General features: G+C 58.1%; 1 protein-coding gene across 2 annotated transcripts in view; it reads left to right on the top strand.

The window, feature by feature from the left end:
• The first annotated feature begins 836 nt into the window (after window positions 1-836).
• The window catches only part of Kif26a (kinesin family member 26A), a 34,836-nt gene continuing 13,993 nt past the window's right edge, over window positions 837-21,679 (top strand). For both annotated transcript variants that reach the window (XM_052184934.1, XM_052184933.1), the window contains exons 1-4: window positions 837-1,029; window positions 1,341-1,583; window positions 11,402-11,827; window positions 17,516-17,706. In XM_052184934.1, coding sequence (XP_052040894.1) covers window positions 988-1,029; window positions 1,341-1,583; window positions 11,402-11,827; window positions 17,516-17,706 — 902 coding nt within the window. In that variant the 5' untranslated portion in view covers window positions 837-987. The remainder of the gene's footprint in view (window positions 1,030-1,340; window positions 1,584-11,401; window positions 11,828-17,515; window positions 17,707-21,679) is intronic.

Here is a 21,679-nt window from a genome sequence, read left to right as displayed (position 1 = left end):
GTGGCGCTTGTGTCACGGGGAGCCCCGCCGCAGTGCCCGCCTCGCTCCAATCTGGGGTTTCGGACTGATCCACAGCTTGGGCCGGAGTCCCCTGCGACCTCAGATGGTAGTGACATTTGGGGTCTGACTTGGGCGAGTGCAACTGGTCGCTGGGGGGAGACCTTCGGTCGGTGACAAACAGGCAATTAATTCCGGAGCTAACTCCCCATCTGCCAGGCCAGCAGACAACAGGTCCGGCACACCCCCAGGGCCAGCAGCATCGCTTCCTCCCACTTCCCAGGCGGCACAGCGGGCAATCCGCTTTCAGGCACACAGGCGCGGCTGCAAGGACACTTAGAGACCGCGCGTAGCCGCTCACTGCACTTCTTGAAACGTGACTCTCACCCAAGAGAGAGAGTTGGAGCCAAAGCATGGCGGGACACAGTCGAAGTGCTCTGGGCGTTCTGGGGAAGCCACTGGCCGGGGTCCAGCCCCTTTCATTACCCCCATCCCCACACCCTCTTCCGTGCTGTGCGATCTTGGGCAAAAGCTTCAGTTTTCCCGCTCGCAAAGTGATGAGAGTGTTGGGTGCCTCCCAGGAGGCACACTCCATCCTCGCTCAGGAGGGCCAGAGGCGCATGCGTGCGCGTAACTTGTGTCTCGGCAGCCCCCACCGCCCCTCCCGCATCAGCATTCAACTAACAGGTTGGGGTCCTAGCAGTAGGCGGGGCCGCAAGGAGGAGCAGGACCCCCGCCCACTTGGCTCTGCTCAGGGTGGGGGCGGTGCTCTGGCGTACCGCCCCCTTCCCTCCCCCTACAAGCTTTGGCCCGCCCCCGCCCCCGCCCAGCCTGTCCCGGAGCAAGCCGGCCGCTTCCACGGCGTGCTCTCCGCCACTCGCCTTCTCTGCTAACTTCAGAGCAGCAGGCCTGGCCATGGGGGTGCCTCTGGGCCGGATCACGTAGCCGCTGCGCCTCGAGAGCCAACGTATCCCTTCCTGCGTCCGTGCCATGGTCGGCCGCGGCGCCTCCTTGTGTGCGGTGCAGCCCGCGGTACGCAAGGCCCTGCTAGGAGCGGGCTGCCGGGTTCGACCCGCACCGGGTTCAGAGCCCAGGACAACGAGGATGCTAGCGGGGTGTACGGCGCCCTCTAGGGGTGGGGCTTGGAGCGGAGCGGGACAGGCCCCGAGCGTCGGGTTGGGGCTTCTCCGCCCGGGACTCCTGGCGTTGCATCCCGCGCCCTAACTTTTGTGCGAGCGTGCCTTTAGGGGCGTGAGCGACTGGGTCTGGAGTCGGCCGCGTGGAGTCCCGCAGTGGCGCCGCGCGAAGGTTTGGGCTTACTGTCCCATCTCCAACCCCTGCAGGTGGCTGAATGTGGCCCGGCTCGAGAGCCCCCGCAGCTTGAGGTATCCCCTCGCAAGAGGCTGCCCGCCGAGCTCGACCAAGACCCGTGCAGCAGCCGCCCTGCTCCGGAGGGCGCCGGGGCCAGCGCTGAGCAGAGCCACTCAGCCGGTGGGGGCGGGTGGTGCCGCCACTGCCACACGAAGCTCGTGGAGCTAAAACGACAGGCGTGGAAGTTGGTCAGCGGGCCCGGGACTCCCCTTCGGGTAAGTGATTCCTCTTCAGGCCATGTCTCAAACAGGGAAGAGCTGGAATTTGGGAGTCTTTGGGGCTGGGGCTGAGGTTTGGAGCGTGGCGGGTTCAACGTGTGTGTATGTGTGTGTGTGTGCACCTCACCCTAGGAGGCCTGCTGCATGTCAGAGGGGGTTGGGTAAATTTCTTTCCTAGCCACAGATGTCCCACAGCTGGAGTCAGTCTGTGTTTGGGAGGGGCAGAAAAGGGAAAGACTGGGGACTTCACACAGGGCGGGGCTTGTCAGGGTGTAGCACTTTGGACATCTGAGCATTGGCATGCCTGTATAGAGAGGGCATAAAAGGTGAGAGCGCCGGCCCCTTTCAGCACCCAGGGGCGTGCGTCATTGCCCCACACTTACCTGGTGTCTGTTAAGGGGCCTATGCCCTGCCCTGGCTCCCTGCCTCTTGGGCCTAGGCCTTCCATGTGGGTAACGACTATTGAACCTCCTCTTTCCCAGGCTGGAGTATGGCGGGCAGGTGCTGGTGGGAGACAAGTCTACTGGGCTTTCCGGCCAGTCCCGCCAGGCATCTAAAGAACAGAAGCATTGTTCCAGGAACAATGGTCCCTGGAAGTGTGCAAGGCAGGGCTGTGGGGGTCGCCTCAGGAAGCTGCTTCTGACCTTCAGCCTTGGTGAAGTCCTTGGGAAGCGCCTGTAATCCCCATCCTGTCCCAGTATACCTCTAAGGGGTGCTGCGGTTAGGAGGAGACACTGGGTTTCCTCTGGGTCAGGTCAGATAATGGTGGATGCCAGTCAGGTGTGTCTGCTCTGGGCTCCTCTCCAGGGCCCCTGGCTTGTCTGTGGTGGGGACATTAACAGCCTCTCAGGCCAGCTAGGTCTGAGGGCCTGTCTGGGATGTGACTGACCGCAGGTGTTGTTTGGCTTTTACCAGTGGCAAGCAGCCTTTGCCACTGGATCTTAGAAAGCCTTGAGGATCTCAGAGAGGGTCCTTGGGATGTGTTGCTGAGGCCTCCAGGAAGCAAGCTGATACAGGAGCCCAGGCTGACTGGCCACTGGTGCAGATGGAGTTCTAGTAAAGGAAGCTGCTGTCACAGTAGTGGACTGGTGGAGTTGGGGGCCTTCAATGGAGGTCTGGGGCCTCCTCCTGTACACACACTGTCCCTCTCCAAGTTCCTGCCTGTGGCTTCTGGTGTAAGCTGCTCCTCCGCCCTTCCAGTTAAGGCTTACTTAACCTAGCCCGGGCCTGGTGGGCAATCCAGGGGGGGGGGGGGTCCTGGCCAAGGCTCTGGCTTTGAGCATCTTGTGTTTTGTTGTCACATAAGGAGGCTTCAGTCTGTTCTGAGAATGCTATCACACCTATGGGGGTGCTGTGCTCAGGACAGAAAGGCTTTGCTCTTCATTTCTCTCCGGAAGGAAATCGAATGCCCCGGGGTATACGTGTCATACCTGACGTCCAGGATTTCAGTGGGTCCTGCTGTTGTGTTTCCAGTGTGGGCCAGAGGGAACTGCAAACGTAGCCCTTGATTGACCACTATGTTCGTGTACACACATACACACACACACACACACACACACACACACAGTCTGCTTTTGAGGTAGGAGGGACTCCCCCTGAAGGGCAGATGGAGGACCCCTGATCATCACTGTGGGTGGCTTCTTGTGACTCTATCCTCTAAGGCCAAGGCAATGCTAAGAGTTTAGGGTGGAGCGCTAGCGTCCTCCAATGGGTTCTACCTCTTAGTTTTGGTTGTGGGAACAAGAACTCTCCCATAGCTTGTAGGGAAGTCTGCCTAAATCTCACATCTGTCTCTCTGGGGCTGCGAGGCTGCCGGTTGGAGGTTGAAGCTGGGATCCTGGCTTGGTGCTTAGAGTCCTGGGCTTGGGGACACTTATCTAATCTCAGCGTAAGAAGGAGGTGTAGGGCCAAGGAGGGTAGCATCCTGTGCCTGTGGAAAGCTTGTCACCATTAACCATTGGCCTACCTCTCTCCTAGCAGACACTTACCCTCCTGGCAGGGTCTCTCAGAGTCTTTGGCTGGTCTCCTCTGTTACAGTAGTCACCTGTCGCCTGCCTTGCATGCGCATAGGACAGAGCTCTGAGGTGGGATTGAGGGTCACCCTCGTTCCAGGGTCTTTGGGTAATCGTGGCTATTGGATGCTGTAATTGGAGCCCACCTGGTCATCACCCTGCTGTGGTCCCTTTCAGGTATCCCTGTCCCTGAGATCTGTATGGGGCTCGTAGCATAGCCAGCCAAGAGCCAAAGTCTAGGTCTTTCTTTATTATGCTGTCTGAGTGCCCGAGCCCCGTCTTTCCTGTGTCTAATCTGCTATAGGGAAGCAGCCACAAGGTTCCCGCAGACTCTGCCTCCCTCTCTATCCCAGCCTAGGGTGCTACAGTAGCTTTGTCAGGGCAAGTGGTTAGTCACGTGGAAGTGCTTGTTAAACAGCGGAATGGCCAAACTTTCCTCTCAGGCCTCATGCACGGCCACCCCAAAGGCTGCTGGGCTGGATTCTGTCACCCTAAGGTGATGGTCCCAGAGGAAGATAACCCCTCCCCCACAAAGGATGTTTTGCTGTCGCTTAGGGGCCATTCCAGATGATGCCCAGAGAGTTACTCAGAGCTGGTGACTCCTCTCAGCCCAGTGACATTCTTGGTTGTCAGTACTAGAGCTGAATTAATGATTCCCCGATGGGAAAATGATTGACTCTCATTTAGGTCTTGCAGAGCTCCTGCTCATGTGCCCGGGGTGTCATCCTCCTGCCTCCCGGGGTCCTTGTTTGTTCCTTTGCTGTGGCCTCTACCTGCCTGAGCAGAGCTGCGCACAAGGCAGCCTAAGCTTGGATCTTCTGCTGCTGGTCCCTTGATGGCTCCCAATCCCAGGGAGCCTTCAAATCTACAGGAGCCAGCCCTGGAGGGTCAGGGCCTGGGGCCTTCCTGCCTTCCCTGTGGTCCGGCCTCAGGGGCTTGGTTTGTGCTCATATCTTCTTGACACCACTTGTGGGCGTGTCTTGGCCCTTTCTCATTGGGTTGGGCTGCCTTGCGCGCGGAGCAAGCCTCTGGAAAGGCTGCATAGGCCTCAGTTCTGGCTGCATTGTGTTTTGTGTGGAGGTCTGCTCCCCCCACAACCAATTATGGCCCGGGGCGATCTAGAACTGAGGCTGGTCCCTCTGATTTGGAAGTTGCTCCCTGGGATAGCTATCGCCCCCCCACCCTCAAGGCTGCCACCTTCCTTGATTTTTGGAGCCAGGCCCAGTAGGAGCCTGGGGCCTTGCAGGGTGGGGCCCTGGCGTCAGCACTGTTTCCCAGCTGAGCCCAGGTGTCAGTTAGGGGGAGGTGTGAGAGGGGTTGGTGCTCCCTGCGGCTGGCTGGCTGGGGGACGAGGTGACTCAGCAGGGAGGTGCCCTTTGCAGGGCCTGGACTGGAGGTGCTCAGAGATTTATGCTGCTCTGGGGTCCAGGTGAGACCAGGAGGAGCCTGGTCGCCCCAGCCTTACCCTCCAGCGTCTGCAGTTCCCTGGATTGACGTCCCTGCTTCTCTCTGTGTATAGCAATGAGAGAAGTAGCACTTACCTTTCTTACAGCGTTTCTCTTTCTTACCGGTTTTGCTGGGGTTTCCAGCATTGGGGTGGGGGTGGGGCACTTGGGGAAGAATTTAGGCTTAAGGTGTCCATGATGATTTTTTTCCTTTGAACTTCTGCTGGGGCAGTGTTGAAGTTGTTTTGCATACCTGGGTGCCTGGTGCAAGCTCCTGTCTTGAGGTGTGTGTGTGTGTGTGTGTTTTCTGCCAGGAAGGCTGTCATATATGAAGCCTGACAAAAACTGTGTGGTTGGTGGCCTCGCTGTGCTCTCATGGTGGGTGGCAGCATGGGGCCAAGGGGACTGTAGCATTCCCAGCCCTGTGAGTGACTCAGTGAGACTGAAGAGCCTTGCAATGGTTTGGAGTAGGTAGGATGTTAACCCCCCCTCCCCCCCCCCCCCCCCCCCCCCCCCGCACCCTCACCCCCCAGTCAGAAGTCAGGGAGCTGGCTCTTGTCTTCAATTCATTGAAGGTCTAGTTCTCATTTACTTTAACCTGCTGGAAAGCTCACAGTAGGTCTCCTAACTCCAACCAGCCTGCTGGTACTGTTCTCTTCAGGGAAGTGGTGTTCAGTGTGTTCAGGTTAGACTGTGTCAGTCACACCGTTTAGTTTTTAGTTTACATTGTCTCACTCCTGGAAGCTACCACGCATCTTTGTGCTCATGCCCGAGTGAGTGAGTGAGCCCTGGCCTAGCTTCTCTGTTTATTTGCTTCACTTAACATGGAACTTGAGCAGGGCGGGGCAGGTGGGTAAGACTGGCATGGCCCTGTGGGTTCTTGCTAGCAGCCGGGTGGGTGGCCTAGCCTCTGCTAACTGCCGAGTTCCATCTCTCCTTTACCACTGGAGTGAGCCGTGGCCAAGGGCCTTCATCAGGAACCAGAGGCCTCAGTTTCCCCATCTGTTCCAAAGAGGAGTCACCTTTGCTCCTGGTTTGAACCCTTGCCAGGTCTGTCAGTAATGGCTCTGCAGATGAATACACTGTATCCTCCCAGACAGCGGCTTTCAGGTGTGAACCTCTGGTCAGGAAGCCCAAGGCTGTTTTCTTGGGCAGCTGGCTCCCTGGGAGAGGGCCCCCAGCCTTGTCTCGTTCCTGCCCCGCGGGAGCCTCCTGCTGGGGGGGGGGGTGGGCAGGCAGGTTTTGCAGGTCCTTGTGCTGATGGACTGTTAGTCATGTGTAGTCCAGGGTCAGGCCTGGTGTTGGCTGTATCCAGTCTCAGATGGATGCTTCTGCAGACTGTTTGCTTGACCTCTGACTCTGGCAGAGGGTCAGTCTCCTGTTTCCCGGTGGAGCGTGCCACGCTGCATCTTGTGTTCCGGGGCCTAAGCTGCCTCCTGGCAGGCTAGCCTTGGCTTTTTCCTGTCGGTTTCATGGGCCCAGCTTGTGTGGAACTCCAGAGGCTGTCCTAAAGCCAACTCAGTGTTTGTTTTTAGTGCAACCATAAGGCCTGTCTTCCTCTGTCCCCATGCCTGCTCCCACAAGAGGAAGGACCCAGAGCTCTGACTCCAGCTCTCTGATCCCCAGACCGGGAAACCTGATATGCACAGGCAGAGGGGGCTGGGCTTAGAGGGGGGTTGGTAGGTGTGAGGCCTTGGGGGTGGGGGGACTAGAGTCAGAGCTTCAGTTCTACTACCTGGGCTGTCTGGCCTTCCTAAGGAGGTCAGACAAGGTTGTTGCATGTATGTAGAGGTGGAGAGGCAGGGCTTTGTCATGTGTCAGGTGTTGGGTTCTGCATGATAGCCAGGACCTAGCCTGTCTGTCATTTTACTTCTGTAGGGAGACAGATGGGCAGGGGAGGGGTGGGGGTCCTGCCTGGCAGGTGATTTGGACTTGCTGATGTGGTGGGCACCTCTTATAGGGTCAGGACTCCTCCTTTTCTGTAGGTACCCTAAGACCTGGTGGGGCGAAGAGCTTCTTGGTACAAGCTAGAAGGCACACCCCAGACAGACTCTAAGCCTGCAGGCGCGTAGGCCTCTTTTCTAGTGTAGTGAGGGAGGAGATGGAAGCTGCCTGAGTCCATGTCCTTCTCCTCCAACGTCTGCCTCCCGAGCAGAGCCAAGAGCCCGGAGGGCAGCCCTGGGCAGCTGAGGCCTGCAGCATCGGCAGACCACACTCAAACCAGTCGGGGAGACGCAAGTGTAACCGGAGACGTGGCATCATAGCTGTGTCACAGGTGTGTCTGGAGCTCATGCAGAGATGGTCCTAGGTGGCAGACAGGGTTAGGAACCAGTAAGGTGGCAGTTCTTCAGGGTGTTGTGGGTAGAGCAGCATTCAGGCCCCGGGGCCGGGGCTGAGGTTTGGATTGTCTCAGAAAGTCTTTGCTGAAAGGGGTAGCCAGGAATCTCCCCGTGGTGCAGCCCAGGGCACTCGGGCAGCCCCTGTTGGAGGGTGGCAGTGGGTGGGACCCATCTGCGGTCACCTGCCTGCGGTGGTCTCTAGGACTCTGCCCAGGGACTGGAGAGCAGGGACCTGATCCAGATTCCGCACGTGTTCCTTGCCAGGTGACTTTCAGCTGCTTTGTGCTCAGGTGTAAGCAAACCCCACTGTGGTCCCAGGTTATGTACCCCAACCTGGCAGCAGGAAACTGCTGCCTCGTGGTCCAGTGGGGGAAACTGAGGCACACGGGGCTTTGTGCTTTGTCTAGGGATCAGAGCCTGTGCTGTAGAATGAGTTCTCAGGACTCAGAGTCAGAGGGTATAGTGTATGTCCCTTCAGGTGGGGTCCTGATCAGACACTGTGTCCCACAGCCGGGGCTGTCGGTGACCCCCTGGGTCTCTAGCATCTTGTGGTGGGTTCTCCGTGGAGAACAGGGTGGCTATTGAGGGGGAGGCTCTCAATGAGTGAGTCTGTCTTGAGTCGTCCAGCTGGGCTTCTCCTGGCACAGGGCTATGGGTGGCGTGCCAGTCAGTGCCGGGTGGGCTGGGCTCTAGGCTGATAAGATGGAGGTCTGGGCCTCCAGTGAGGTGCTGGTAGGGTGGAGCAGCCTTGGGCGTGCCTGCCAGTTTCCATGCTGGAAAGTTGATCCCGGGACCACCCTGCCAGGCTGCACGAGACACAGGAATGTCCTCGACAGCAGGCCACTGGGAGTCTCTTCCTGGACCTGTTGTCAACTCCGGAAACAGTTGCTGTACAGGGTCATAGCCCAGAATGCTTTGTTTGGGAAAGAAGGGAGGTTGAGGTAGCAGGCACTGTAGTCACAGGTCGCTCACAGTGGCCTGCTCCCTCCCTTGTCCTGGTGTGGTGGTGCAGTGGGAACCCCAGGGTGCCAGGCGTGTAGGCATTTCAGGCCAGGACTTCTCACCTGCCCTGCATGGGCGCTGGGGTCCCTTTTACATAAATGGGTGATCGGCAGGGCCCAGGGAGAGTGTATGTTTGCCCTGACCTGGGTGAAGCTTGACCAGCCCTAAGCCAGGGCTCCCCTTCCATTCTCCTAGGAGAAAATGGAAAGATTACTTAAAGCAACTTGCAGACCCCAGAAACAAAATGAAAACCGAAAAGTCATCATTTTTAAACGGGAGGCTCCCTAAAACCCACCGCGTGATGGGTGGGTTGTGCACAGTGCTAAATTGAATCAAATTAAGAAAAATACTTTCCCAAGCACAAGTAAAATATCTGTTTAATTAGACCATAAAGCGGAAATTAAAAGTAATATTTTGCATTGGGGTAATTACTGTCTCTCTGAAAGCAATGGGTGTCAGAAGTAACAGGCCCAGGGCCTGGGGACTGAGTTAAAATCTGGGCTGGGACCCCTGGGGGCTCGAGCTCCTGGACTGTGAGCTGGGACGCAGCCGGGGGGAAGGCGAGCCTGCACACTTCCTCCTGGACTCCCCTCCGCCCCTGCCGCTCTCAGAGCTCCTTACAGCTAGAGGAAGTTCAGGCAAGCAAGGCTTGCTGGTGGCGGAGGGGGCAGGGCATGGGAACCTGGTGGCTTGCCTCAAGGCCTTTGTCCGACCTGAGTGAAAGGGCCTTGCTGGAACATTGTGTGTGTGTGTGTGTGTGTGTGTGTGTGTGCAGAGTGGCTCTGCTCTCTGTGGGCCTCAGGGCTGTGGGTCATGGTCCCCACGCCCCACCCCAACTGCATCATAGCGTGTTTGAGCAGCCTGTCACCATCGGCCGACTTCTCTCCTGTTATGTGACCAGGGTTGGAAAGGTGGCCTAAGGTTTGATCTCTCCACTCCCAGCGTGGGTGGTGGTGGTGAGGGGACCAAAACCACTGACTTGGCTACTTATATGAGAGGTGCTTGCCCCCAACCTGGGTCTTGGCCAAGGGCTCTGGCCCGCTAGGAGCTCACACAGCAGGGACGGGTGCAAGGCAGCTGTCGGGAGTAGGAAAGCCTCTTGTCTGAGATGCCCGGAGCTGCCTGCACAGATGAGCAAATGATGTTGGGCCACCTTCTCAGTGGGGATCTGGACATGGTAGTCCACTCCCTCTCCCTCGTGGGCCCTGACCTGTGCCTGGATGAACCTCTTCTGCTCCTGATGGCCGCTCGGGCTTCCCTCCCACTCTGCTTAACTGTGTTGGGGGGGCTGGTGGGCTCTCCTCTGCGCTGCCCAGCCCCTAGACTTAGCTTTTATGTTTGCCTCCTGCTGTGGGGAGGGGGATTATTTCTGAGGCTGTGGCCCCTAGGACAGGCAGAGGCCTCCAGGCCTGCTCAGAGGGCCCAGAACAAAGGGGAGTCAGCCCGGGCCTGGATTCTAGGCTGGAGCTTGGGCTGGGCGGCCCCTTCCAAGCTGAGCTAATGGCTGCACCAGGCCACACTTCCTTCCCCTTGCAGCCTCCTGCTGAGTGGAAACTCACTCAGGAGAGCCAGACTGGAAATAGGCTAGCCTACCCTCCCCCTGCGCCTGGGCCTGGGTCATGGGCTCGGGTGACCCCAACCTCCACCCCCGGGCCATCTCTGGGGTCCTCTCTTGCCCTGCAGGGCCTCCTTGTGTGCTTGACCCTGGTGAATACCGGGGCATCAGCTAACGGGGACCTGATCTGCCAGGCACTTCTCAGCCTGGAAACCATCCAGAACTGACGGAGTGTTCCCTAAATCAGGCAGCTGACGTGGTACTGGCTCTGACAGAGGTCACTGGTTTACCTGCTGTGGGCTCTGGGTGGAAATGAAGCCAAGGAGGAAAGACCTTAGTCATGGTAGCCTCTCACTGCTTCTGCTGCTTTGGCCCCAGCCTTCACCGCTTTGAGCATTATGGACACGGGTGACCAGCCCTTTAGCACACTGCCCTGAGGAAACCTGCATTTCTTGCACAAATGAGACACTTTTGTGGGATGGATGATCTCAGCCTTCTAGACTGAGAAATGGGTATATTTGGGGAGGCTGCTGCATCAGAGTCAGGCCTTGTGAGAAAACCCTCAGAGCCTGTATGGTCAGCTCTGTGTGGAACTGCGTGAAACTAGGCAGAAGGAGGCCAAGGCTGGAGCTGGCGGAGTGGGCCGCCGAGAAGCCATCCTGGGCTCTTGGGGCAACAGGTGTAACTGCTCTCGGCTGGGTTTGTCTAAGGGGCTGTACGGCGTGAGCCCGGACAGGAGAGCAGAGAATTGGATCACGATGGGGGTTTGCCTCTAGTTAGGTCACTCTGAGTCTGGCCCAGCCCCAGTCTCTCTGTGGGAGGTGTGTCCCTTCTGGGAGGTATTGTCTCTTTGGGTGTCTTCCCTCGGTGGGAATCTTATCCTCCTGACCTACAGCCTGTGTAGAGGGGCCTCTTCTTGCCCGTCTCTGGGCAGTGCCTCTGGGCACCCTTTGCTCCGGACAATGAGCCGTGCATGCCATCTCTGCTGCTGTCAAGGTTAGAGATGGCCACACTCATTCTGGGGACTTGGCTAAGAGACAGATCCGTGCGAGTACCCTATCTCGTGCTCTCGGCCTCTACCAGGGCTGGCCGGAGACTGCAAGACAAGGATGGGATCTCTGCCCCATGAGAGAAAGCAGGGGGCCCGGGGGCTGCTTCCGCCAGCCTCCTGCCAGGCCCTGGACCGGTGCTGTTACCCACAAGCTGGTTGTCAGGGAGCTACAAATGCATCTTGTTAGCCGTGAACCAGCGTGGTTAATGATGGTGGGGAGGTGGGTGGCTGTCAAGGGCACAGGGAGCCTCGCTATTAACTCTGATAATTACCTTCCTGCTGGGCTCGTGTGGATGAAATGGTTTGGGCCATAATAATGTTACGGATGGTGTTGCTCTGGCTACAATGTGAGCTGAGGTGATGGCCTCCCTGTGCACCAGAGCGCTGATCGCTGTCCCTTGCTGTCCCCAGGATCCTTGTCTCTCTACCCTGCTGCTTGACAAGCTCCCAGCATCTGGGGTTCAGCCGGCGTGCCACCCCGACTCGGAGAGTCGCTGTGACGTGTGCACCACGCACCTGCACCAGCTCACTCGGGAAGCCCTGCGTCTGCTACAGACCCCTGCCAGCCACGAGGACTCCGATGCTTCCCGAGGAGGCCTTGGGGCTCCCAGCCCGAGGGACCCACCCGGACCAGTGGGCCTCATGGGGAGGCAGCCTGCTGTGGGGCCTGAAAGGAGGAAGGCGGCAGCTTGGCCGCCCGGCCCCAGCGTCCAGGTGTCCGTGGCCCCGGCGGGCCTTGGAGGAGCATTGAGCACAGTCACCATCCAGGCCCAGCAGTGCCTGGAGGGTGTGTGGAGCCTCTCAAGGGTCAACAGCTTCTTGCCCCCCACTTGCCTGGTGAGTGTTCTGGGTAGGTGGGTACTGGATTCCAGATGACTCTCTCTTAGGCTCCTGACCACCTCTGGGTGCCCCGTAGCATGGTATTAGCAGAGTCCAGATGCTTTTGGCTAACTTTGCTTCTTAGATCTTTTGTGATGCTGTGGGGCTGATGAGGAACCAAGGACTCTAGAGATGAGCCTTGTCTGGTCTTGGATTTAGAGAGAGAACGTCTTCCTTCGAGAACCTTCTACGACAGGCTGTCTGTCCTGAGAGGCACAGCTTGGGGGACATAGACATGCCCCATGGATGGAGGGCAGAGCCTAGATTACACAGTGAAGTTCTCAGTTGCTGCCACTGGTGGCTGTGTGGAGGGCCTGGCTCCCCTCAGTCCATCTCTGCAGTCGCTGGCCGGGGTGGGGTTCTGGGGCATTGCCTTAGGGGGGTACTTCACCATGTCTCGTGCAGTCTCTCCACCTTTCAGCGTCCCCAGTCTTCTACCTAGCTCAAGGAGTACCGGGTGGAAGGTGAGAGAGTTGGCTTCGAGGCTTCCTCAGGTGGCTCTAACAGATGATCTGGGACCGGACCCCGGGAGGGCCTGACACCACCTGGGCCCTGCCGACACCATGCCTGAGCCCTGCTTTGACGTAGCCCCTTTGCCAGGGGCACCATGCTGAGGGCACAGCCACCTGCTTGTTGAGGCCTTAGTCTGAGGGCGCACAGTGCCCAGCAGAAGGGCAATGTACTTTGGACGTGTTGGCCTGAGTTCCCCAGGTGACCTTGGGAGGAATCCTCTAGGTGGAGAAGGTATAAATAGATCTACCAGGATTGAGACACTGATGGCTGATGGGAGAAGAGGCAGGAGGTGGGGATGTGGAACAAGGCAGGGACAGACTGTTGTGGATCATGGGTGCTTAGCTGCATGGAGTAGCTCGCCCCAGCCCCAGCCCCACCCCGCCCAGTTGCTCCCTGGGCCGCTGACAGCAGAGGATCCTATAGGTGTTGCTAGGGAATCCTGCTTCTGAGGTTTCAAGTTTCTGAGTTTCAAGTGTGCATTCCAGGCACACAGCAGCCAGCTCTGCAGGCTCTGGAGTTGGCAAAGTCCCTGAGGTGGGCTGGTCGGCTCTCGCCCTTGGTCTGTGTGTCCAGTGGCATTTCGGGGAGATGGACAGAGGTGCCCAGAGTCCCCAGAGCAAGCTCCCATGTAAGGGAGGTTCCTCCCATTGTCTCCACTGAAGGCCTCTCTGAGGTGGGCACAGCATTGGCTGGACTTTGCCCTTGGGTGTGGGCTGTGCTGAGAATTCTCCCCAGGCTGGAACTGGTCCCTGGGGTTCAGGGGCTCATCTTTTGAGGCCGTCTACCCTTGGGGTTGCAGTACCATGCTGATCCTGGCCCAGCACCCTTCCCTTACCAAACTGAAGGGGGCCAGCTGCTCTGTCCTCCTGGGACTTTGACCCAACTGCTGGGCTGCCCGAGGAGTGGGAACAGAACCCAGGGCTAGGGTGCAGATGCCCCCGACTGTTCAGGCGAATGACACTGAGCCAGATGTCAAAGGACGCCGCAGGTGATGTGCCCAGACCTACGACACTGATCCCAAGGGTGTCGGGTGGCCCCACTGACTCACTGGCCACAGCCTTGGGTCTGAGCGGACGTGGAGCAAGTGTCATGCCGATGGTCTTCTTGCTTTGGTGCGGGGATGGGGGGGTTCCGGGAGGGGCCGGCGAGCCTGACTATGGCCTACCTGTCATAAAGCGTGACCGTTTAAGCCCCTGCTTCTTACTGCACAGTGATTGTGTTCGGGGAAAGGTGGGAATGGATTTATAATTAGAGAACATTCCTGGTGATCAATAGGGAGATTATTAGAACCATAAATAGAACTTGAGGCTGCAGAGGAGGCAGTGTCCCTTGAAGCAGGGCGTCGATCACTGATGATCAAGTACTGCCGGGGCCTCTGCTGTTAAACACTTCTGGAGAGATGGGTTGAGAAGCTGTCACAAATGGCTGGTGGCCTTTGGGGCCGTTAGGTGGATTGGTTCCCACAGGTGGTTCAGACTACCCAGCCCCCGCTGTACAGGGACGAGGAGCAGAGGGCTAGGAAGGTGGTCAACTCAGGCAGGAGAGTGGGCCTTAGGGATAGTATAACCCATGGCTCCTGGGGCCCTCAGGAGCCACCGGCAAAGCCTGGGACATGCCAGGTGCTGACATGTGGCTCAGAGCTCCCTGGACCCTGCACCTGGGTGACTGTGGCATAGTTGCCCTTATGGCCCTGAGTTTCAGTGGGTGGAGAAGCTGTCGGCCTACACAGCTTTATTTAACCCAAGTCACAGCCACATCTCACTTGGATTTGGAGGGAGACTGCCATGACAGGCGTCCTGGGGCATACAAACATCAGGTGACATACATCTGCCCTGTGGATGGGTGACAGAGGCCAGAGTACCTGGCCACACACCGACATGCACAGGTTGAAGGATGTCCTCGGAACCTCCCCTCCCACCAGCCACCCTGGTGAGGGCCTGGCTCTCCTCGGCCCTTGCACAGAGAGGGGGCCCTTTCCTGGTTTGCCACCAAGCATCCACTGCCCTTGGAGCTCCTGGGGGACTGTCCCAACTAGTGTCTCTTGAACAGCAGTTCTCAACCTCAAAGGACCCTTTCACAGGGGCTGCCTGAGCCCATCACTTGTCAGCTGTTTACATTATGATTGGGAACAGTGGCGCAATTACAGTTCTGAAGTAGCAGCAGAAATAGTTTTATGGTTGGGGGTCACCACGACAGCGTGAGGCACCGGATTAAAGGGTCACGGCTTTACGATCGAGAACCGCTGTTCTAGCCTGTCAGGCAGAGCCACGGTTGTAACAGATGAGGTGCATCCTCACGTGTGGTCTCCCCAATGCCAGCTGTGGCATCCCACAATCAAGCTTCCCTCCCCCATGGAGGCCAAGAAATCTGTCCGCATCTTGTAGCAGAAGCTCCAGGACAGGACTCAACCTCCTGACCCCTTGCTTGGCTTGAGATATCAGAGAGGCCTCAAGGAGCTGGGACTCCCCGCAGCACGGTGGTTGGGTGGCACCGTCCTGCTCGCTTCCCACTCAGAGCTATGCAGAGAGCCCGCTGCCTGCCGTTCCTAGAGACCTTAGGCGGATATTGGAGGTGGAGGACTCTCACCTACAGCCTCCCTGTCGACAGGCATCCTAACTTGTTGCCGACGCCCCTGTCCAGGCCTCAGTTTAACCCCCATGTAGTGGGGGTCGGTGAGATGGCCTCCTCTTCCTTGTGAAGTGCTTCTGTGGTGTGGGTGGGCACAGTGCACGGAAGGCACAGGACTTCCTACCTCACGCCAGACCCTGGAGGCCTCTGGGTGATGAGGCCAGGAGCAGGCAAGCAAGAATGAGGATGTAACATTCTCTGCCAGATGCTAACCCCCTCAGGTATATAGACTTGCCTCATGCATAGCCCTGAGCCTCTGGGCTGCTCCTCGGAGCCTCTCTGGAGCACCTGGCAGGGCACGGATGGGGGAGGGAGGGCGTCCTACAAGGGACTGTGCTTCTCTTGCTAGAATCCCACAGATAGGGCTCAGGCCTAGAGGGCTGCTGAGGTGGGCTGGTCTGTGTTTCTAGCCGACAAGGGGCGAGTCTGCCTAGGTTCTGCGGTGTCTCTCCTCTGTGCGGACACCATCAGGCCGTGATGGAGTCAGGGCTCTGTAGCTCCCCTCGGCCGGGGCTGGCCTCACGCTCTCCTCTCTCCATGCTTTTCCTTTGTTTGCTGCCGTGTGCCTCCATCACACTTTCTGTTTGGCCGTCCACCCACATCCTCCCCATGTCGTGGTCCCTCCCCCTCGCCCTCACCACCGCTGCTGTGCACTCGCTTTGGGACGGCTTCTTTTTGGCGTGTCCAGGCTCTGCTTCTGGCAGGAATTGGCAGTGGCCGTCCTGATGGACGGAGCCGTGTTGTCATGGCAGCTGGTGGGACGGTGGAACCAAGTCACGTGCGGGACTCCTGAGACAGGTCAGTGTGGGGAGGACCAGCGGCGCAGGTGGGTCGGCCAGCTGAAGGCCCCGGGACCTCTGAAGGTGCCCCGGGGTGGCTGGGCCTGTGGGAGTGGGTAGAACGGCCTTGTGGGGGATGGGGCAGCAGCTCTGGTCCCCTGCGATGCCCCCTGCTTCCGTCCTCCATGTCTGGCAGTCGGACCAGGTGCTGTGGGATCCTGGGCACGGACCCCTCGGCACTGCCCTCACAGACTGCCGAGCTAACTCGAGCTAATCAAGGTTAGCTGTGGGCTGAACACCCCTCCTCCCCAAGTTCCTGACCCTGGGCTCTGGCTGTTGTGTCCAGGAGATGCTAAGTCAAATCAGGCTCTGCTCCAAAGGGCTCAGACCACAGCTCACCAGCCTTATATACAGTGTTCTTTCCTATGCTATGCTACTCTCCCCACTGAGCTGCTCGGTCTTTATAGGAAGACATAGCGAGTGATTCAAACAGGATCCACGCTGGGGTGAGGGAGTGGCTCTGAGAAGGGGGCAGGCCAGGCTGGGTTCTGAGGCACGTTTAGGACTGTTGCCCTAGACGCCCATACATACACCTGTAGGCACGTAGCATGGTAGATGTCGGGTGCACTGTCTGGTAAGCTGTTCCAGGTTTGCCCTTTCCGGCTGTAGACCTTTCAAGTCCCAGGGTCCCGGGTGTCGCTTGGGACTAGGAAGCTGCAGGGCTGTCACTGGCTCAGGTTTGGGCTGGGCCTGGGACTTTCACAGGCAGAGAGAGAGTGCTCCTGACTGGGGTTAGAAGCTGGCGTCCTCCTGAGCTGAGCAGGGTGAGGCCTTGGCTGTAAGGAGGGTAACCGCCCTGCTTCAGTAAGGGCTCTGAGTACGTGGTGGCTCGTTCTACAGAGGCCCCACACCTGGTCTCAGGGCTGCATCCTTTGAGAGACCCTGGTAATGCTGAACTCATCCCAGGTCACCACACCAGGCCTGTGTCCTCTCGGCCCGGGGAGCCTGTCATCTGGGACGCAGACCATGTTGTCTGAGTGGAGAGGGTATTTTGGAGCTTGAGGGGCCTGGGGCTTTCTGAGAGAGACCAGCTGCCTACCCTTTTCTGCTAAGGCTTGAGTCCCCTCTGTCCCCAGAGCCTGAGGGGCAAGTAAACATCGTGTGGAAGCTGTCCTGGGAACATTTAATTATATCCATGCACCATGCTGAGGCCTCTCCCTTTCTAGAATTTATTTTAGCTAATTAGTTGGAAATGCCAGAGTTGTATTTCAGACAGTAGAGTGTCATACGTTATCACATGGGGGACAATTAGTGCTCATGCCAAATATTTATTGTAGTGCCTTGTATAATTGGACCTCTGGGTGCTCCCAGTTGGCCCAGGGATGAGGGCCAGAGGTCTGTCTGCCTGACCTCTGGGGTCACTCCAGGACTTGAGAAGGGCTGTAGAGTCAGCCCCTGGTGGGGTCTGCATTTTCCTCCATGGCTGGGGTCAACTTGTCACATGTCCTGAGCTGCGGACAGGAGTCCTAACAGATTGCCTTGAAGGTTGGGCCTTTTGCACAGGGTCCTTCCCAGTCTTCTGACTGTGATTTCCAGTTACATAGCAGGATTTTGCAAGTGCTTGTGTATGTGGGGGGTTAGGGGGCGTCTAGGAGTGAGGGTACTCAGCCTGGGGTAATGGCTCTGTCACCTGCCTGTTCCTTATGTGGCTTTCTCCTTCCTCCAGGCTGAGGCTGCTGTCGCTGCCGTGGCTGTGGCCGACACTGTCCGAGACTGTCCCCCGACAGCAGGCCCTGATCGTGTGTCTAAGGCGTGGGGCCGAGGGGCAGCATGCACTGCAGCCCTGGTTACACCAGCCCCAGGCCCCGCAGCAGGGGGCTCCACAGGCCCCTCAGCGGCAGCCTCTTTCTTTATAAGGTAGGTCCTCTGGGGTCACACAAGCTGCAGTCAGTGTGTTGTTGGGGAACGGAGGTCTTGAGTTCTTGGTCCCTGGTGGCGTATGACCTATTCTTGAGAAAGAACTGTGGCTCAGTCAATGGAAGAGTTGGGGCTGCGATGAATCCTGGCTGGCCTCCTGGGACTGCTCTCGAGGGTTCCTGTCTAGGGCCTAGAGCTTGGATGCATAGCTCCAAGGGTGCCTTGCGTGATGTGAGATGGTGTGGTTATGGTGGTCTGGCCAGAGGGAGAGAAGTACTTCAGGGTGGGAGGTGGGAACAGGACCCCTTCTCCCTGAGTTTGGCCAGTGGATGTGTGGAGAGCCTGGCTAGTGGATGGGACAGGGGAGCCTGGCCAGTGGGTGGGCGGGGGAGCCTGGCCAGTGCATGGGTGGGGGACCCTGGCCAGTGGATGAGCCGGGGAGCCTGGCCAGTGCACGGGTGGGGGACCCTGGCCACTGCATGGGCGGGGGAGCCTGGCCAGTGCATGGGTGGGGGACCCTGGCCAGTGGATGGGCCGGGGAGCCTGGCCAGTGCACGGGTGGGGGACCCTGGCCACTGCATGGGCGGGGGAGCCTGGCCAGTGGATGGGTGGGGAGCCTGGCAGTGCATGGGTTGGAGAGTTTCCCTGGCCCAAGGCAAAGCCTTTGGTTCTGCAGACCCAAGGCTGGAGTCCTACCCTCATCCAGCAGCCTGAGGGAACGGGGATTACAGGATATAATCGCCATAATGAGAGGTAATGGCAGCCAGCTGGGGGTCACCGTCCCATTAACAGCCCGAATGGGCGCTGATAAGCTTCTCTGTATCATGCTGGGCCGTGTGCGAGGCTGTCTTATCAGCCCTGGTCCGGGGGGACTGGAGGGCCTGATGGGGGGGCCTGACAGGGGCATTGTCAGGGCTGGCTGATGAATGCGGCTCAGCAGTGCCTCACGCACTCACAACCTCCTGTGACTGATGCGGCCTCAGCAACCAGCCCAGTGGATGCCGAGAACCTGGCAAGGACCTTCCAGATGGGGACAGCCTGCCTGGGAGCCCCTGTGTGCCAGCAGCAGTCAGGGTGGTGTCTAGGGGGCTGGGCGTGTCCTTATCCTGCTCCCGTTGTGATTTCAAAGGCCTGTGCTTGGAGGATTTGGTGGCCCGTGTGGCAGCTACACTCCTGGCATGGTACTAGGTAGGAGGTTTTGAAATGCTCAGATCTATTGAAAAGCTGTTTATTTACGTGGCTGAGGTCCTGAGTCTGGATACCACCCAGCACCCTGATTCTGAGGCCCGTGGTGCCTGAGGAGGGTCTTGACACAGCGTGTGTGGTGTGTGTGACCCCCTCCCACTGTCTCATTAGCCACCCCGCCCGGCAGCAGGCAGCAGCTGCTAGCTGCCTTTTGTCTCATCCCAGGCGGACCGAGGTTCCTCTGCCTGAGCAACACCCTGACCTTGGAAAGTTACCATAGAAACAAAGAAACAAGTGGACTTGGGTGGGGGGCTGGAGGCAGGTTTCCTCCCAAGGCGGGGCACGCTCTTTGAGGGTGGTGTCAGTGGCTTCCTGACCTGTGATGTGTGGCCTCTCGGGGTCAGGTTCAGGGTAGGTGTTCTGCAGGTGGTATCCAGTAGAGCTGAGATTGCTAGAGGGAGGCTCACAGGATGAGCTTTGAAACTTTGTAACCACTGGCTGGGGTTGTGGGTAAGGCAGAGGCACGGAGTTGGAGAGGGGGCTGCCTGGAGTGCACCAGGAGGCTGTAGAACTTCCGCCCCACCCCACGGCTCACACTGAGCAGGTGCTGTGTCCATGCCTTCACCCTCTGAACCCGGACAGATGGGAGGAGTGATTCTAGCCGATCCCTTGGGAGTTTTGCACAATGGGGGGTGGGGCGTGTGTCTGCAATCCGTGAAGGTGGTCTGGGATGGAGGCCAGATCAGAGCTGCCCTCTAGGAGGGCTTCAAGGGCTGAGAAGTAGTGCCAGGGGCATCAATGCCGTGCACAGAGAACAGGGTGAGTGCAGCAGTTGAGATTCTCAGATCTTACAGTCCGAGGCTCTGCTTGCCCTGACTGTTCTCTCCAGGCTGAACATCAAAGTCAAGCCATCCTCAAGCACTTCAGCGAGCCATGCCCACATGAAGTTAGTTACACTGTAGTCCCAAGGGAGCCCAGGAGTTGGGGGAGGGGTGGGGTGACATCCGCTCCCTGTTTCGGCCTAGTTGGCAGAGGTGCGGAAACTGAGGCTGGGCCTGGGCTGCCAGGCCGGAGGACTTGGCAGAATGGCCTCTCGCTTGCTCCAACTTGCTCCTGGTAAGGTCCTCAGGTGACAGCAGGCCCTGGGAGGCCTTCCGTGGTCGCTCCCTCTAATCAGGTCTTGAGTTCCTTTAGCTGTTTGAACCACTGAGGAGGAGCTCCCGGCCCTCAGGAGGCAGATCCTGCAGATGGCAGGTCTGCTGTGGTGAAGGAGGCTCCGTGTGTGGCCTCGCCAACCTCTCGGCTTGAGGAAGCTTTGGATTGGCAGCAGCTGGTGGCTCCAAGGGACCAGGCTGCCTTTCAGATGTTCAGAGGTTGCCTCAGTGTTAAGCTCGGGTGCCTCTAAGGTACCTTCCTCTTTGAAAGAGGTAAGATTTCTTTATGAGACAAGAATTTTCTTCTTTCTGCTCTCACGAGTCAGTGACCAGAGAAATGATGGATCTGGGGGTAGCTTGCTGTCAGGCTGGTGTTCCCAAACTGGGTCATTCACGTCCTCAGCAAGGGTGTGTCCTGTAAGCTCAGGAAGTCTCAGGCAAGAGTGGTTCTATAGAATAGGAAGCTTAGGGCTGGGGTCTATATTGGGGCATCAGGGCAGGCTTCTTGGAGGTGGTGTCCTCTGAGGGTGAGAGCTATTTGGAAGCTCTTGTCTTTTTTTTCTTTTAGTTTCTCCATCAGGGGAAATATAATCTCTGCTCAGATTTGTCCACTCCTCCCTGCATACCCCAGTGCTCCAGGGCTGCCCCTTCCTAACAGTGTGGTGCTCTTAGTGGCCCTGGCATGATACCCTATCTTACTTAGCCTTGGCGAGACCAGTGTTTTTGTGTGTTCTTGCTGCTTAGAATCCAGGTTTGTGTCTTTACCAAACTGGGGCCCTCAGGGTCAGTCCTGGCCTCTAGGACTCCCTAAAGCCCCTGCAAGCCAAACCCTGGAAGGCTTGGGAGGTTGGTGGAAATCTGTCCAGTTTCATCAAAGACAAGGTACTTGTTCCTTACATCTGTCAGACACCCGCTGCGCGTCATGCGTTGTGTGTCCTGCGCCATAAAAGAGGTACCTGGGGCCTGGGCCTGCTCCAGCAGCTGATGGCTCCCACCCCTCTGCTACTGCAAGTCAGGTCAGACCCGGGAGCTGGCCACATGCAGGAGGTGCCCAGGTCGGCTGATGCCTGTGCTGTGGTCTCTGGCTTCTGAGGGGGCCACCAAGGGCAAGAATGTTTATAGTTCCAGTAGCCTACTCAGCAAAGCCAGCCTTGTTCCTAGCCGCCATCTTGTTCCAGCTGTCTGTCCGCCGCTGGCATCTATATACCTTGAGGTATGGGCGCCCCCTCCCCCATAGCCTTCTTTAAAGGTTGCACTTGGGCCCTGCTTGGCCTCTGCTTTCTGCTGATCAATGTAGACACCTTGAGGCTGTGTGTGTGTGTGTGTGTGTGTGTGTGTGTGTGTGTGACCACACCCTCTAGCCCAGGCAAATATTTGGCAGCCCCCGTACTGTCTCCAAACCCTAGGAACAGGTTTTCTTTGCATCCACTTGTGGGCAAAAAAGCTACGCCAGGAAGCATTCTTTTCCTTCTCAGGCAGTCCTGGGCCCCTTTCTGCTCAGCTGGGGTGGCATAGCTCTTATATTAGGCCCCATCCCTGGGCCGTGCCAGGCAAGGGGGTCATGATTTCCCAGCCCTGGTCATACCTGGAAAAACGATGCTTTCTGAGGCGGGACTGAGGCTTTTTTGGGGTGT

Source organism: Apodemus sylvaticus, chromosome 6, assembly GCF_947179515.1.
Source record: "Apodemus sylvaticus chromosome 6, mApoSyl1.1, whole genome shotgun sequence".
Classification (NCBI taxonomy): Eukaryota; Metazoa; Chordata; class Mammalia; order Rodentia; family Muridae; genus Apodemus; species Apodemus sylvaticus.
This window is presented reverse-complemented; position numbering and strand designations above follow the sequence as displayed.